Source organism: Bactrocera oleae, chromosome 5 (assembly GCF_042242935.1).
Source record: "Bactrocera oleae isolate idBacOlea1 chromosome 5, idBacOlea1, whole genome shotgun sequence".
Lineage (NCBI taxonomy): Eukaryota > Metazoa > Arthropoda > Insecta > Diptera > Tephritidae > Bactrocera > Bactrocera oleae.
Window position 1 is genome coordinate 29,300,886 of NC_091539.1, and position 18,749 is coordinate 29,319,634.

The 18,749-nt window shown below is 42.8% G+C and overlaps 2 protein-coding genes across 2 annotated transcripts; one reads left to right on the top strand and one right to left on the bottom strand.

Annotated features, from left to right (window-relative positions):
* Positions 1–4,264: 4,264 nt before the first annotated feature.
* Positions 4,265–5,656, top strand: LOC138857401 (uncharacterized). Its single transcript, XM_070109907.1, has one exon. The coding sequence runs from the start codon at positions 4,265–4,267 to the stop codon at positions 5,654–5,656; it is 1,392 nt and encodes a 463-aa protein (XP_069966008.1).
* A 6,792-nt stretch (positions 5,657–12,448) lies between these two features.
* LOC138857502 (uncharacterized) lies at positions 12,449–14,301 on the bottom strand. Its single transcript, XM_070110276.1, has one exon. The coding sequence runs from the start codon at positions 14,299–14,301 to the stop codon at positions 12,910–12,912; it is 1,392 nt and encodes a 463-aa protein (XP_069966377.1). The 3' UTR covers positions 12,449–12,909.
* Between the last annotated feature and the right edge of the window lie 4,448 nt (positions 14,302–18,749).

The following is an 18,749-nucleotide window of genomic DNA, read 5'->3' on the forward strand; positions in this document are numbered from 1 at the left end:
CTAAATGACGATAATTTCAATCTGACTTGTTAAGCTCTGAAAGCAAGATACGAAAATTAAAGAAAATTGGTCGATAAGCAAGTAATGATACTAATGAACTTGCCTAAAATTAAGAAAGAATCAAGTGATGAATTTATTAGACTACAATCCACTGTTTCTAATTATTTGTCGGTTTTATCGACACAAAATATTCCCACAGACAGCTGAGACCCTATTATGGTAAATATATGCACCGCAGCATTACGGAAAAATCGTTACTTTTGTGGGAGCAATCGCTCTCATCTCGGAAAAAATGCCCAACGTGGAAGCATATGAAAGAATTTCTAACTACCCAATATGAAATTGCACAAAGGGTAGACATAAAACTAGTTAGAACTAAAAACGTTCAAAACGACCTCAAGAGAAGCGTTTGGGGTCTAACCAGTAGCGACAACAATTTAAATAGAAGTTTTTTTTAAACTTAAATCTTGCGAGAAATTCAATTTTGTCGATAGGAACAATTTTGTGAGAACAACAAAACTTTGCACAAACTGCTTGTCACGTTCGCATACACTTAAAGAGTGCGAAAGAAAATTTAATTGCGTTTATTGTCATAAACGACGCACATTTTCCAGCTCACCCCCAAACAGCGCAAATATGAAAAGAGCTACGGGTTTAGCAACTCCCGAAATTTGCCAAGAAGCCTCATGCTGCTCAAAGGCATTCAAAACCCAAACGCTACACAGCGAAAATCAAAGTAGAGTACTACTACCCACAGCAGTCGTCTTCATCGAACACCGAGGAGAACTGTTTAAGCTTAGGATCATAATAGACCAAGGATCACAACGATCATTTATAGCGTCTAGGGTTCAAAATAGGCTACAACTGCCAACAAAACTAGCTAATTTTGAAATCACGGGAATGGACGGAAGAGTAGTCCAAAACTCAAATAAAATCTGACCCATTACCATAATTTCCCCCCAAGCGGATAAGCACATACAAGCAGAAGCTATAGTCTTACCACAACTTACAAATATGCTTCCAAGCTATCACATAAATAGCAAGCATTGGCAAACGATTTCACACCTAAAGCTAGCAGATCCCAACTGCAACACTCCCGCTCAAATAGATCTTCTATTAGGCAGTGATCTCATACCACAGATAATACTCGAAGATATTGAGAAAATTTCAAATACACTTCTGGCACAAAATACTATTTTTGGTTGGATCCTAAGTGGACTAGTTACGGAACCAGTTACAACCATGACCACTCAGGTTGAGGAAATCTCAGACGAATACCTCAATTCACAATTTAAGAAATTTTGCTAGTTGAAGAGATCCCCCCTATATCAATTACAACCCCAGAAGATCAGTATTGTGAAGACTTTTACAAAGCCACAACTACTAGATCAGATAATGGTCAGCACGTCGTACGACTACCACTAAACACACTCGCCTTAGGTCACTCTTGCACCTCTGCAATACAGCAGATTTTAAGTATAAAAAAACTTACTTAAAAAAGGTGAGCTTAAGCCAGAATACGATGGCGTGTTAGAAGAATACCTCCATTTAGACCAGGTGGAGGAAGTAAACGCAGGCGAAAAAATCATAAATTGCAAATATTACTCAATTTACTTACCTCATCACCCAGTAGTAAAGCTAGATAAAAAAACAACAGAGGGGTTTTCAATGCCTCAAGATCCACACTCTAACCAGATTTAATGCTCCTCAATTGGCGTATATTCAAATACGTATTCAACGGAGACGTCGAAAAAATGTATAGACAAATAGTCAAACATAAAGACGACCAAGATTTTCAGCGAACTATTTTCCGAAAGACTCCCAATAGTCCACTACGCGACTATAAACTAAAAACAGTTACCTTTGGCATCAACTGTGCTCCATATTTAGCCATTCGAACACTCCACGAAGTCAGAATTTCCTCTGGCAACCGAAGTGTTAAAAACTCAAACGTATGTAGACGATTTCCTGTCTAGAAGTCACAGTCTTTCACAAGCATACGAGTCACTAGCACAAGTGACACAAGCCCTCAAAACCGCAGGGTTTCCGGTAAAAAGATAACGGTGAACCACCCTAATATCTTAAAGGACATAATCTGTTGGACACTAATTTCCTTAAATTCGAAAAGGAAAGTACAACAAAAACTCTGGGGATCCAATGGAATGCGATATCTGACCAGTTTTCATACACTACAAAGTCAATTTCAGCATTATCCGCCATAACGAATCGTCAAATTCTATCCGCTGGGGCAAAACTTTTCGACCCCGCAGGATGGCTTTCGCCAGTTATGATACAAGCGAAAATCTTGATACAAGAATTATGGCAATATGGAACCGACTGGGATGAACAAGTGAAACCTCTTCGCTTAGAAAAATGGTCCCAGTTTGCAAATAATCTGGAAGACATTGCCCAGATACAAATCCCACGATGGGTACACTATTTCCCCGAACACAAAGTTGAATTACACGGCTTCTGTGATGCCTCTGAGAAGGCATACTGTGCCACTATCTATGTGCGCACACAAAGCGATACCGCGACCACAAGCCACTTATTAGTAGCAAAAGCGAAGGTGGGTCCTCTAAAAACGCTAAGTCTACCTCGACTTGAGCTCTGTGGCATATATGTTCATAGAGCGACTTAAAATTAAAGTTAAAGGAGTTCTCTCAGAGAACCCCCAATGCGATACATTTACGCACCTAGAATTGCAAAAGGCAAAGATCGCTCTAATCGCATCAACTCAAACGCGCTACTTCAGCCGCGATATAACACTATAAAGAGAATCAAATCCCATTGACAAAAGGTGTTCACTCTTAGTTCTTAACCCATTCCTAGACACGAATGGTCTGCTTCGTGCGAATGGTCGGCTTGCCAATTCAAGCCTCATGTATAACGAACGCCACCCTCTAATCATACCAGAGAAATCTCGACTTGCCTCTTTATTCCTCAATTATATCAACTTTCTTATGCTCCACGCAGAACATCGCCTAATGCAACATATAGTCCGCCAAGAGTTCTATATTCCCCGACTTAAGCCCCAACGTCAGCAGGTTGCCCAAGCTCACGGACACAACCTCAATTGTTTGGCTACGATCCACACGACTCCGGAGTGTACGTCCGTTACGTTTTGCCAACTGTGCGATAGACAGCTCCACACCATGCTGCACCGCACCCCAAAGCGGGCCGTCGGACGACAACTCGCCCCAAGCCGCAGATCACAGCAGAGCAGCCATCCGGATCGCCTCCGAAGACCGGTAGCTCCACCTCCATCCAGACCGAGGCGACAGGAGACATCAACGCGTGCTGGGCTCAGCAGCGTTGTTGCCACGCAGCAGCAACTACAGCAGTTGCTAGGCTAGAATTCGCCTAGGGGGGCCGGGATGGCTAAATGAGTTACGCCTCCCTCCTCCATACACGCCACAGAGCGCCAACACACCACATCAACACGATCCACAAAAAGACTCCACCCACTAACACACACCATCCCTGCAGACATCATACCACGCAGACATTACACCACTCAGACTACCCACACATACACATCACATCACACCACAACTCTACCCCGGTTGGGTTTGCTCTGGACTCTTTAGCTGGGCTCTAAGCTACCGGAGGGTCGGCAGGTCGCGGATAGCCGAACGGCCTGTAGTAGCAGGTCAGTTGCGAAATAAGTTAAAACGAATAAGCAATCCCCGACGATGAGCGGCAGGAGTGGAGGATGCGGTATAAAAAGCTAGCAGATCCACTGAAGCTCCTGTGACTGTGGCGAATAGACACCGCCTCATAGAAATATGTGTCCCTCTCATCATGCATGGGCATGACGAGAAATATAAAAATCCAGGCGCGACGGACCCACAATTGGGCGGCTTCCTGGTCAGCGTCTGTTTACCATGTTAGGTGCGGCTGTCAATATGAACAGACCGGTACACGGCGCGGCGCACTGGGAGTCCCTCGAAATGCCGCCAGCAATTTCTCTGCTGACGGGATGGAGAGGATGATGTGAGCTTGCTCTGCCGATGTGTCTGCCGCGGTGTGTATCAGTAACCAGCCCCTTCGGGCTCTGGTCAAGGAGTGTACATTGGACGTGGGAGTAGTAGCCTGCGTTGCCCCGGGCGAGCGCCGGTCCGTCCGAGATTCCCGGGACTGGTAAAGCGAAGGACAGGCCTCAGGGAACTGGGGTAGGGGCAGTGTCTCCGAGGGTATAGCCGTTCCTGCCTATTTCGGCCCGCCCCCCCTGCACACGATGCGCTGGTAAAACACACAAAGAATGGAGAATAACATGAGAAATAAAACAAATTCAAATAGCAGTAGCAATATATTCGGTATCATTGCGAATAGCAGCACAGGAAATGATAGCAGGAGGCAAGAGAAAACCACAACTCAGAAGACACCAATCGTGGAAACAGACCCCTTTAAACGCTCACCAAAATTGGGCAGGTCCCCAGTCAAGACCCTCGGCATTGAGAAACCAGCGAGAGCGAGGTCGTCGCCACCAGCATTGTGCGATACCACGCCTCTGACGAAAGCGGTACAATCTTGTGGAGACTATATGACGGAACTAGGAGATGCCATCAAGAAGTTGATCGAAATTATGCGTCCACCACAGCGTTCCATAAACAACAACATGAGGGACCTTCTTGGCTTGATATCCAAACTGCACGCAAGTGCTCAGGAGGAGCACAGTGAAAACAAGGAGACAAGACCAAGTGTCCTCGCCATGCCAACAACTACCGAGGCGACACCAAAGAGGCCCCGAGACGAAATACAGCCGAAGCGAAGGACACACAAGGAAGCGCTGAATAAGCCTGAAGCATCTTTGAATAAGGATGCAAAGAGTGACCCCGCCAAGGGCATAGCGGAAGAAGTGAGCAAACAAAATGGTTGGATTACAGTCAAACGCAAGCCACTGAAAAAGACGCCGCACAAACCGCCACCTCGTCCCGATGCCATAATCATTGAGACAACCGGTGATATGTCCTACAGCGAGATTTTAAGGACGGTCAGGACAAATGACACACTGCAGAAACTGGGAGAAAATGTGTCAAAAATTAGGAAGACGGCCAAAGGACAAATTTTGCTGGAACTAAAGGAGGCTCAAATGAAGACCACGGGAGATTTCAAGACTGAAATAGGGAAAGTGCTGGGAAATAACGCGCAGATAAAAGCACTAACCCATGAAACACTGGTAGAAATTCGAGACATGGACGAAATCACTAGCAAAGAGGACATAGCCGAGGCCATACGCAGTCAGATAATAGAGATGAAGCAGTTTGACACAAACTCGATTAGGAGCATCAGGGCGGCGTACCGAGGAACACAAACTGCGGTCATAAGCCTACACGCGCGGGAGGCAAGGACGCTCCTGGACGCACATAAAATCAAAATAGGCTGGGTAGTGTGCAGAATAAGACCGAAGGAGAACCTGAGGAGGTGTTTCAGGTGTCTCGAATACGGGCACCTTGCGAAAGCATGCAATAACCCCGACGATAGAAGCCAGTGTTGTGTCAAATGTGGAGAAAACGGGCATTTTGCAAAGGCATGCAACAAAAAACCGTCGTGTAGCGTATGTAAGAGTAAGGGAAGGGAAAACACTGACCACCAAATAGGTAGTAAGAAATGCCCCCAGTTCCAAGAAGCGTGCAAAAATAACAAAAAATGAGAGTCATGCAACTAAACTTAAACCACTGCGAAGCTGCTCAGGAGCTCCTTAAACAGACGGAATACGAACAGAAAGTGGATGTGGCCTTACTCAGTGAACAGTACAAAAACATAAGCGACGGGAACTGGATCTCCGATTGCATGAACAAAGCTGCCTTATGGGCATGTAGAGGAAAAGCTTTCCAAGACAAGCCGCTGTTAGGGAAATCATTCTACACTCGAGCAAAAATCTGTGGGATCAACTTTTACAGTTGCTATATCCCACCAAGCGTATGTCAAAATGATTTTGAAAGAATATTGGAGGAATTGGTGAGAGAAGCATTAACTACCACAAGGAACGTGGTCGCAGGCGATTTCAATGCATGGGCAATGGAGTGGGGTAGCATCTATACAAACAGACGTGGAGATGCGCTGCTAAAGGCGTTCTCGTTGCTAGACATGGTGTTGCTAAATACCGGAAACAAAAACACCTTCGAGAAAAACGATCGTGGCTCTATTATAGATATAACTTTCGTTAGCAGTTCCCTGATGCGGACAGCAAGCTGGCAGGTGTGTGACCTCTACACGCACAGTGACCATCAAGCTATTATGTTTGAAATCGGGCACTCAACCACCCAAAATCGAAGGAGAACGCCCGCAAAACGGGTACAAACGAAAGGGTGGAAGGTCGAAACCTTAGACGAAGAACTATTTAAGCTATTGTTAGACGGCAACATGAGTTGCGCGGAAGACGCAGATCGACAGGCGGAGATGCTGGTAAGACACATTAGCAAAGCATGCGACGCTTCTATGTGCAGAAGGAAGAGCGGACCACACAGAAAACCCCTATAATGGTGGAGTAATGAAATCAATACTCTAAGAAATGAATGTCATAAAGCGAGGAGGAGCTGCCAAAGGAATCGGGGATCAACGGAGCATACGGAACTACGCGAACGCTACAAAAGGAAGCGCAATGCCCTTAAAAAAACAATAAAAAAGAGTAAAGATGCTGCTTCAAAGAACTTTGTGGAAAAATCGATGAAAATCCGTGGGGCGATGCTTACAAGATAGTAATGTCAAAATTCAAAGGCGGCAAAGGGCAAACACCGACCTGCCCCAAGCTATTGAAAATCATCGTGGAAACCCTATTCCCGTCACAGTCACAAGAAAACCTACAAGCTCAAGCAGAGGGACATGGCTCACGATGTGGATGTGGCTCAAGCGGCACAGAGATTTGGTAATGCTAAAGCGCCAGGCCTGGACGGCATCCCAAACAAGGTCTTAAAGATTGCCATCAATCATAATGCAAAGCCATTTACAGAATTATTTACACAATGCTTCAGGAAAGGTGTTTTCCCGAAAATTTGGAAAAGGCAGCGACTTGTCTTATTACAGAAGTCTAATAAAACAACCGGCGAGCCCAACTCTTATCGACCTCTTTGCCTGCTGGATACGCTTGGTAAAATACTAGAGCGAATTATTTGTGTACGATTAGAATCGCACTTAGAAAAAGAGTACCAGGGCCTCTCCGAAAATCAATACGGATTCCGGACGCTGAAGTCTACCATCGACGCAATAAAAAAGGTCACTGATATCGCTAACAAGGCAATCGAAGGAAATAGATGGATGTATGGGATAAAGGAGTACTGCGCAGTGGTAACATTTGATGTACAAAATGCATTTAACTCGGCTTATTGGCCTCATATAATAAGCGCCCTGGAACGTAAGGCAACACCGGCTTACCTAGTGAAAATTGTAGCCAGCTACCTGTCAGATCGACAGTTGCTGTATGATACCGATGACGGACCGAAAAAGTATACGGTATCGGGTGGAGTACCACAGGGTTCTGTGCTTGGCCCACTGTTGTGGAATGTACTCTACGACGGTGTGCTGTGCCTGCCACTACCGAAGGAAGTGCAGATCATAGGATATGCGGATGACATTGCGGTAACAGTGGTAGTAAAAGAACTGGATGAAATCCAGAACCTATGTAATCAGACGGCAACAAAAATCAAAGATTGGCTCGCAACAACAAACCTCCAGCTTGCGGGATAAAAAACTGAAGCAGTACTGATTACAAGCAGGAAGAAGCTGGTAGGCATCACCCTTAATATCGACGGCTATAGTATCACGACTAAGCAGTCATTGAAGTACCTAGGGGTACTTATTGACACTAGACTTAATTATAAGACCCACATTGACAAAGTCTGTGAAAAAGCGGCTCGGGTAGCGGCGGCACTAGCTAGGATAATGGCCAACATAGGGGGGCCAATTCAGAATAGGCGTGAGCTATTGGTCAAGGTGAGCCAATCTATATTGATGTACGCAGCGCCCATATGGGGACCAGCACTGCGGTATAAATCCTATGTCAAGAAGGCGAAATCCGTAATTCGGCTCAGTGCCACTAGAGTCATCTGCGCATTCCGCACAGTATCTCACGAGGCAGCAGGGATCATAGCGGGTATTATACCACCGGACATATTGGCCATGGAAATAAAAAGAGTTTACGATAGATCCAAAAGTTTAGGAAGGCGACTAACAGTTGCAGAGCGGAAAGACGAAAGACAAATAAGCATCAATGAATGGCAGAAACGATGGGACACAGCAACGAAGGGAAGATGGACCCACAGGCTTATTGGAAGCGTGCAAGCATGGGTAGAAAGGAAGCATGGAGAAACGGATTTCTACCTGACGCAGTTTTTGACGGGGCACGGTTGTTTCAGAGAATACCTCCACAAATACGGCCATGATGACAGTACTAATTGTTCCTTCTGTGACAGTAGCGGGGAAACATTTTCTTCTCCTGCCCGAGGTATGGAAATGAGAGAGCAAATGTGGAGAAGCTAATAGAGGAGCGAGTGACGCCAGATAACATTGTGCGTCACATGATTAAGTCGAAACTGGTGTGGGATCGAGTGAGGATGTTTTCTGCGATAGTTCTGCAAGAACTTAGAAGGAAAGAGTGGCAACGGAGCGAAAGCAGAAGGATGATCGAGAGAGACGCCTGAAAGGAATGACTGACGAGCCAGATGGCTAAGCTTGACCTCACGATGTAATGCCTAACGGTAGTTCCGTGGGCCGTTTACTAGCACTGATGATGAAGTTAAGGGTTTAGTACGTAGGCGCGTTGTTCCGCAAGTCTGGATGGGCGTGGTCCCGAATGAGGTGCACCATTAGCGGACAACTCGAATCGTGCATGTCGTCCGCAAACATGACGATATCTTGGAAGATTCCCCCTCCGAACAACAAAAAAAAAAAAAAACACCACAACTCTACACAACCCAACACTCAAAAAGGACTAGCACAGGAGCAGAGGGCTTCTTTTTCTTTCGCAAATCGAGTCAACGAAACGTCGCAATTTAACGTTTATAATTTTCCAAAAAAAAAATTAATATGTTCCATATAATATACCGGTCGTATCTGTGGTATATCAAATTTTGATTTTTTGTGTGTCGTTTAAGTGCTAAAGATCAGAAACAGCGCTAAAGACCAAAAAAAAAGGTGAGTGCGCAAGTGGAACAAATGTTTCCCATACAAAATTGAAATAGGACAAATACAACACGACGAGGTATGTTTTTTGAGTGTGCTATTCTATCAGCTGTATCTGTTTACTTTTTTATTGTTTACTTTTAAGTGTCTAATAGGTAGGTAGGTAGGTAAAGTGGCTGTCATTCGACACACTTAGGCCTTTAGGAGGCCCATTGTGATACCACTGGGACTGTGATCCCCTCACTCTACTGGCTCCTCTCTGAACCACCCCGTACTTCTGATGAACTTCATCAGTGTGACAAGTTTTATCTGTGCAACCTCCGAGACGTCGTCAAGAAACCCACGACCCATGGTTACGATTCTTTTCCTATATAGTGCTGCGCAATCGCATAGAAGATGTTTAATAGTCTCCTTCTCTTCTACTTCCTGACAGCTTCTACAATAGTCTTTATATGGCGCGCCAAGTCTGCTTGCATGTCTGCCTATTAGACAGTGGCCTGTTAGTACTCCTACGAGAGTTCTTATATCATTCCTCTTGAATTTTAACAGTCGGCATGTGCGGCTCATATTCCATTCTTCTGACACTCGGCTATATTAATGACATGTTTGTCGATTAGGTATCTACACGTAGCCAGAGGCATATTTATGTCCACCTTACCAGGATCTAGTTGTAGGGTGGTGCCTGCTCTGGCTAGTTCATCTGCTACGCAGTTACCAGGGATGTCACTGTGTCCTGGAACCCAATGCAGATTTACAGTGAAATAGGATGACAGATCCGCTAGAAGATCATGGCAATCCTTCACTGTCTTCGACGAAATCCTATGAGACATCAGAGATTTCAAAGCCGCTTGGCTGTCTGTATATATAAATACACTTCTTGTTGTGATTACGCTTTTTGTTAGTACAAGAAGGCTTTCTTTAATTGCAGTGACCTCTGCTTGGAAGACACTACAGTGGTCTGGTAACCGGAAGGCGATTTTGGTATCTAATTTAGCCGAGAAGACACCGCCGCCAACTCGGTTATCCAGTTTGGAACCATCCGTATAGAAGCTAATCCCTTCTTCCTTGTCCACTACATCCCGTTCCCACTCCTCTCTGGAGGGAAAGGTAATATTGAGGACCGGATTTAGGTTCAGCTCCACCGGATTGCGAAAATCCGTAGTTATGGGAAGAACCGGGAACTTCCTAAGTATCCTAGAATGTCCCTTGTTACAGGCGACTAATAGGGAGGCTTCCCTCAGTCTTAGAGCTGACTTCGCTGCCATTTGCTTGCAATATAAGTCTGTTGGCAGCAAGTGTAAAATTATGTTGAGTGCCTGGCTTGGCGTAGTTCTGAGAGCTCCACTGATGCAAATACTAGCTGCTCTTTGTATACTTTCCATGCTTCTAATCGCATATTTCTTTTCTGTAATTGGCCACCATACTACTATCCCGTAGGTCATGATCGGCCTTACAATTGCTGTGTACAGCCAGTGAGCCACCCGAGGTGTCAGTCCCCACCTGGGCCCCACCATTCTTTTACATGTGTAAAGCGCTGTAGCAGCTTTCTTTACCCTCGCTTCCAGGTTTTGTTTCCAAGAAAGCTTCCTGTCCAAAATTAGTCCCAAGTAGCTTGCTTTATCCCCTATCGTTAGCCTGGTGCCATTTTAAAATGGCGGCGTGATTTCGGGAGTACTGTGTTTCTTAGTAAACAATACTAGTTCTGTCTTGCTAGCATTTAAATTCAGTCCGCATGATACGGCCCATCGATTAATCTCGTTTAGTATTGTCTGCATGAGACTAGCGAGGGTGTTCGGGAACTTGCCCCTAACCGAGACTGCCACATCATCAGCGTAGGCCACAACATGTACCCCCTTCTTTTCTAGGTCCACAAGCATTTTATTCATTGTCAGGACCCAGAGAAGTGGGGATAACACGCCTCCTTGGGGTGTACCCCTTCGGACAGATCTGTACATCGTTGAAGCTCCCAGCGTTGAAATAATTGACCTGCCCAAGAGCATCTGTTGAATTAATTTCCGGAGAGGCTCAGATATGCCCAGATCTTTAAGCGCGCTCAATATGGCCTTCGGCTGGATGTTGTTAAAGGCACCTTCTATGTCTAGGAAGGCTACGAGGGTGTATTCTTTTATTTCCAGAGATTTTTCAATCTCTGCTACCACTGAGCTTAATGCCGTTTCTGTGGATCTACCCTTCGAGTACGCATACTGCGAAACTGCCATTTTTCTTGGGTTTAGTATGTCCTTTATATGTATTTCTATTAGTCTTTCCAGCGTTTTTAAAAGAAATGATGAAAGACTAATTGGTCTAAAATCCTTTGGATTAATATGTGAGCTTTTGCCCGCCTTTGGGATATATATCACCTTAACTTTCCTCCATGTCGAGGGAATATAGTTCAATTTCAGCGCCCCTCTAAACATGGTTGTTATCCAGTTTATTGTGTAGCTCAGGCATTGCTGTAACTGGGCCGGGAATAGACCGTCTGGTCCCGGCGTTTTATAAGGCTTGAAGCTGCCTATTGCCCAATTAACATTAGCATCTGACACTATGTCTAGCGGAGGGGTCTCTGAGCTTACTTCACTCCCCATTATATGCCCCCCTGTGAGGTTCTCGGAACTGTCTGGGAAGTGAGTGTCCATTAGTAGGCCCAGAGTCTCTTTACTGGATTCCGTCCAGCTGTGATCTGGCTTCTGAAGGTATCCGATGCTATGTTTCGACGGTGTCATTATCTTTCTCAGTCGGGACACTTCTGCTGTATCTTCGATGTCGCTACAAAAAGATTTCCACGAATTTCTTTTTGCTTTTCTTACCTCCTTTTTGTATGCCCGAAGGTGGTTGTGATAGTTATCCCACTCTACATCTTCTTGGGATAGTTTGGCAGAATTGAATTGCCTCCTGCAATTCTTCTGCATGTTCTTAAGTATTGGGGTCCACCAAGGAGGTCTAATTTTTCCCCTACTGTGCGTTAATGGACAAGCTACCTCTAGTGCTTGACGACAAGTCTCTGTGAATCGTTTAACGAGGATGTCTAGGTCCTCTTTCTTTTCCGGTTGGAATGGTGGAATCATAGGAATACGCTTTTTTAGCTCCTGCATGTGCATCTGCCAGTTCGTTTTCCTATGATTCCTAAATTTCTCTTCCCTAACTACAATTTCTTCAATTATACACTCAATGTAGCGGTGGTCTGAGAAGGAGTGTTCTTCCAATACCCTCCAATGTGTTATTTTATCCACCAGTTCTTCCGATACCAGTGTTATATCTAATACTTCCTGTCGGTTTCTGGTTATAAATGTTGGCGTACTACCTTTGTTACATAACAGAAGCTTACTTCCTATTAGATAATTAAAGAGCAACTCACCCCTTTCATTAATGTCCGTGCTTCCCCATAGATTATGGTGCGCATTGGAGTCGCATCCAAGTATGATCGAACACTTGGATGCTTCGGCGTCTCGTACCAGCTCCTTGAACAGCTGCGATGGTACTGCTACCTCGTCGTACGGCATGTAGCATGATGCGAGCCGGTATTTCCTCTTGCTCGTCTCCCAGCTTACCACCGTAGTGTCGTTACTATTGTAATTGTGTAATAAAAAGACATTAAGCTTTTTGTTAGCCAATATACATGTCCTAGGCTTACCTACACAACCATTCGCGTATAGATTGTAACCTGGTGTCCTCAGACCGCAAATACGCCCTCCGTTAACCCATGGCTCCTGAATGAGGACAAAGTCAGGCCGTTCTTCTGCCATGCGGTTAACTAGGGCTAGAGACGCTAGTTTGCTGTGGTGTAAATTAATTTGGAGAAGACGCATTAGTTATGGTCTTCTCTGCATCATCATGAGAGTCGCTTAAAAGCTCACTCTCAGTGTAGAGTTTAGAGAGTCTGTCCGCAAGTTCAGACCCCGAAGTACACTCACCTTGATCCGTGATCTCTGCGTCGCTCGAGGACTCCACTGGATCTTCCTCGACTTCGCACTCCGATTCCGATGCCAAGTTTTCTCCTGCATCGGCGTCTGATTTGTAGGTCATGACCTTTACTTTTGAGAATCCGTAGTTGATCTCTCCACCACTTTTCGTTAGCGGTTCTACGGATTCTTTTGTTAGAAGCAGCAAAATCTGCATTGTGGCTCGCTTCGTCTCCACTCCAGATTCTGCTGCGGAGTCGTCAAAGGCCTTGACGAATCTCCATCCCTCCGTTGGCAGATTTGGGTTGCAGGCTCTTATGAGCTGCATTATTTGGTCCGGCTGCGATGGTGTAGCCGGGATCCATACCCTTGCTCTCGGTCGGGATGGGATATCTTTCCTGTCTACCGCCACCAATTTGGCTCCGGGGTAGACCTCTCCCACCTTAGCTATTGCTGCTTTATATAGCTGGACCGATCTCTCGTCGTCACACGCTATCGTCTTTATTTGCCCTTGATACCATCCGGCATCCGCACATGACGGGGGTGGACCAGGATTGCTAAGTAGCACTTCCAAAGCCACATTCGTCAGTGCGGCTTGCACCCATTTCCATTGGGCTCTGGGGATTTTTCCTTCGGGATCACCCTCATCCAGTACACCAATGACAATGCGGTTTCGGGCCACATCAGCAAAAGATCTTACGGGCGTCACGCCCTTAGTTTTCGGTCTCTTAGCTGACGGCTTAGCCTCTTCAGCGGACCTTTGTCTTTTTGTTGCCACTACCGGCGCTTCTAGTTTGAAGTTAGGTAGGACAGCTCTCGCGCAATCAATGGACTCTCGGAGCTCCTTTGTGAGCTCCTCACTGTTTGGCGGTTGCAGCTCCACCTTCTTCAACAGGTATGCAGCGCGTCGCCTCTCTGCATACTTTGCTTTTGCCGGGTCATCAATCCTGAAGGAAGGCCACTCTCTGGCTGACCCACTACTGGCAGCTTCGCTTTTAGCATCTCCCACCTTCTCCTTCTTAGCTGCCAAGCCTTGGCTACAGGGGTTGGTATGGGCTGCCTCCAGCGTTGCTGTTTTTGTGGCGCCAGCCTTGGCTACTGCCCCCTTAGTATTCGCCTTTGCTCCAGGACCAAGCTTCGCTCCTGTCCTCGCTTTGGCTGTTGTCGAGCTCGTGCCAAACGCTGCTCTTCTCTGGGAGCAACCCGCTCCCTCCGGTCTTTTTGAAGGAGGTCCGGACTCCTTTTTGTTTTTATTTATAATGTTATTGTTTTGGCTCATATTTTGGACCCACAAGTGTAGGGGAAAGTTTGCCCGCTTGCGCATAGCCCTCGCTACGCAAGTAAGGCTATCTTATTACGGAGGGCGCCAGGTATCCGTAAGCTCCGTGCGAGACTGGGCTATTTAAGGGCCCCCAGCCAGGTTGATCTTGGGCACGGGTCGCATGACACCTTGATCCAGCCCTTTACCTCCTACCATGGTAAGACCTCCTATCTGGATGCTGCACTATCGAAGAGTACCGAACACCCAGATAGGAAGCCTGACCTTAGCTAGACACCTCACTACTAACGACGTGAACCTGTGGTATCTATTTCCAGTCGGCACCCTCGTGGAGGGTTCAGCGGAGGATTTTTGCCAACCAGTGTCTAATATTAATAAATTAAATAAATTTCATCAATTTCTTTAACAATATGGAAGGAAGCCACGATATTCAGGTAAATTAAGTTGAAGAAAAGTAATAAATAAAAATATTTTGTTGTTTCTGTGGTTGCAATGTGAACCAAAATGCCGCTGTTTCAATATAAAGAAGCTTTAATTTTATTTTTGGCACTTTCCCGTGGCATTTTTGTATTCTTAATTTTTCATTACCAGCTGGTGAAGTGTAGAAATATTACATAATATGACATACAACAATTAATCACAAGTGTCGTATTTTTTAAGCTATTGAAATACGACATAAGATGAAGCTTGTGAATTGCATAATAGTATGTACATCAATATGAAGTTCATTTTCTCATTCTCTGGTATGTACACATGGAGGAATAGAATTTTTGATATTATCACTTATCAATAAATACAGTGCGCGCACTGCTCTATATGTAAGTATGTATGTACAAATATGCGTATGACATTGCAAAATAAGTAATGTATACACAAATCTACATATATATAAGCGTACAAATGTAAGTATGTCAGCCGATAGGAAAAATACAAACTGAAAGCCAAATTGACAAATCCTAAATTTGTAGTAAATCACACAACAACAACATTTTCATTCATGAACGCTTGCGCACATTCAATACGCTAAGTCGTTTCATTCATAAAAGCAAACGCCTTACACATCTCCCCGAACATGCGTTTGCCTACAAGCGTGTTTTCGCGGCGATAGCAAAAGCTAGAACTCATAAATAGAACAACTTTTTTATGTTCCCTCTAGAAGGGAAAAGTGACAAACTTGCAAGCCCACAAAACACAGAAAAAAGTGACAAAAGTGGCTTTTGTTGATTTAAAATATTATTCCGTGACTCGCAAAAATCTGCATCAATATGTATGCATGTTCATATTTACAATGATTTGTTGCACGGCTTTTACACACAGACTCTTTTGATCCTCGTTTTCGTCAAATTCTCTTTTGGTGTCGCTCTGTGCATTCACATGAGCGAAAAGAGTCCAGCAACTCGAGTCTAGCTTTTCTGCATTCCTTTTCACAAAATTTTCGTAAATATTTGTGCGGTTCGACTGCGCAACACTTAGAGCGTGTTGCATATTTCAATTAGAACAATATGCATAATACCTACCCGCTTAATAGTTTCAAAGAAGTACTTAAGACTACTAATATTTTCAAGGCCAAATTTATAACAGGAATTTGCTAATCTTTAAGTATTAAAAATTTATAATTTCTTTACTAAATATTTTTGTCTATTTATTATAAAACATCCTTGAATTAATAACAATTCTCATTTTAAATAAAATAATATTCCAACTAACTCCTTTGCGGTTAAATGAAATAAATATGAAAGCATCTTAATATTTTATGATAATATAAAAAGGTAAAGTTACCATTTTTATTAGAATTCTTATAACATATTTTTGAGTATATTAATTTTCTCCTTATTTACAATTTTTCAAAATATTTCTATTATTCTATGCATACATATTTGCATATTACATACAAAAAATAGATAATAGGATTCAAATTTGTGAACGAAATCATTTGGAACCGAGCGCTCTTGCAATCGTTCAAAGAATTTGAAAGTGAAAAGAAATGCTGAAAAGGCTAGCAGCGAGCTGTTACGAACAAGAACACGAAGCGTGCCACCCGAACACGAGTGGCACCGTTCCTTCGTCTTTCCTCGTCGCCACCTCGCCCACAATTAACCGGTTTGGGTTACAAAAGAGTCTGTGTGTAAAAGCCCACTTGGCAAAGCTGTTTGAGCGGCAAGGAAAGTGATGACAATCGGCGAGCGTTCGTTTATTTTTTCGCCTCATCTTGGATTTTCTACCAACACACAAACAAAAATATGTCTATAGAAAAATTTTTTATGACCGCAGAAATGCGCTTACGTACAGCATTTGCTTTCGCAAACATACATACAAATGTGCAAACGACATAATAAATGTATGTCCTGTTGCACATTTGCTTTTACGCCAGTCAAATTTCTATAGGAAAATCAACTGAAATTTATATTGAAATAAAATAGACTTTTGAGCACCAATATATTTTTTAAAAATTTATCAAAAATAATATCATAGAAAGAATAAATTTATTAATAGTATATAATTTTATTAAAACACGACTTTTAGAATTTGCTTACCAACATACAACAAATTCTCACACAACCTAATCATTGAAGATTAGATATTTTCACCAGCTTTATGGATTTTGGCGGAATTATTGACACTTCTCTATTTTATATAAGCTTAAAACATACATAAATGAATATATAATGTATTTGATTTTGGCGCAATTATCGACATTTGACAATTTCACCTGTGGAGAACAAAGAAAACTAGTCATTTTCAATACATATTTACATAGAACATACAAGAAGAAAATTGTTACAAGTTCTCTCTGGTATGAATGTGATATGTACTTAAATATTTCTTTGATTTTGGCGCAATTATTGACACTTGCTTTAATAAACATGTAAAATGGACCATAACGAAAAATAAGAACAAGTTTACGTACATAATTACTTTTACACATGGAACTCCATACTTGAAAAGAAAAATTGAAGCATGAATGTGAAAAGCCGACGGCAAAACACAATTCTGTACTTTTGTGACTCCATAATGGTGTCAAGTACATGAATTATTTTAAGAAATGTTAAATGAGCTAAGCCTCCCCCTCGCATATATGTATACACCAACCAAACAGGTACATTATTGACACACCCCAATAATAGACACCACTCCTAAGAACCCCATACAGGATGTCACCACACACGAGGACGCCTCACACCACCAACCAACAAAAAGGATTGGATCATCGCTTCTACACTCATTCGTTTCGTCTACAGGCCTGAGCGCCAAGTCAACATTTGATACGAAAGCTCCTGTGTGCAACTTTTCGATCGACCGCCGTCATCGTAAACCTGCGAAGTGAACATCGTTTTTTCGACTCTTTCTCTGCGGAATCTTCAATTTAATTTGTTAAAGTTCAATTTACTTGTGTTAAAAGATCTTAATAAATTTTAAATTTGTAAACTTTTTTCATCACATTTTCTTTGCTTTATTCGGAAATAAGTGTTAAAGGCTTTGTGCAAATTAGTATCAATTTAATCATGGTCCTTCGAGCCTTAAAGAAAGGCACCTCGGAAAATAAATGTGGGTCATATAAAAAAAACACTTATACAAACAGTGCGGTGTGGTGATAAAATATACATAGTGAAAATAAAATACATAATTATGTACACCCATAGTTAACGCAAAGTTCAGTGACCACACAAAAAATACAAAAACAAAAAGAAAACAACAAGCTAAGCTATAGTGACAGAATAGATAACAAAAAACAAACGAAAAGAGTGCAGTGAAAGAAAAAGTGGTGTTATTAAAGAAAAAATAAAAAAGTACATATATGCATATATACACATATAACTAAAATAGTGTTACCGAAAACCAAATATAGTGACACATATAAATATGTATATATAATATAATGCAAAAGTGCGAAGAAAAATAATACAAAAAGAAAAGAAAAAAACATATTGAAAAACAAGTATACATAAAGTGCGAGCCAAAAACAAAAAATACAAACATTTTAACCAACTAAAACACAAACCGGGCGCGAAACCCAAAGACAAAATAGAAATTAAAACAAAATAAACGGGCGCGATCATTTAAACAAGGGATTAAACATACAAACACACGTCCTTCAAAAGAGCCCCTTGAGGAACATGAAAGTGAGCGTATTTATTCTATTTGATGTTACTTTATTATATGCATATATATATATATATAACTCCATACTAAAACACAAACCGGGCGCGAAACCCAAAGACAAAATAGAAATTAAAACAAAATAAACGGGCGCGATCATTTAAACAACATACTAATATGCATATATATTTATATGCATATATATATATATATATTATTATATTATTATATAACACATACATAATTGCATTTGTGAAATACCTGCATATTTCCAATTTCATTTCGCGCTCTCTTCGTATTGCGAACATTTGTACGCATATTATATATAATCATACGGCATAGAATCTGCC

Excerpts from the sequence above, each read along its gene's own strand:
- LOC138857401 (XM_070109907.1), top strand. The coding sequence starts at position 4,265 with ATGGAGAATAACATGAGAAATAAAACAAATTCAAATAGCAGTAGCAAT.
- LOC138857502 (XM_070110276.1), bottom strand. The coding sequence starts at position 14,301 with ATGAGCCAAAACAATAACATTATAAATAAAAACAAAAAGGAGTCCGGA.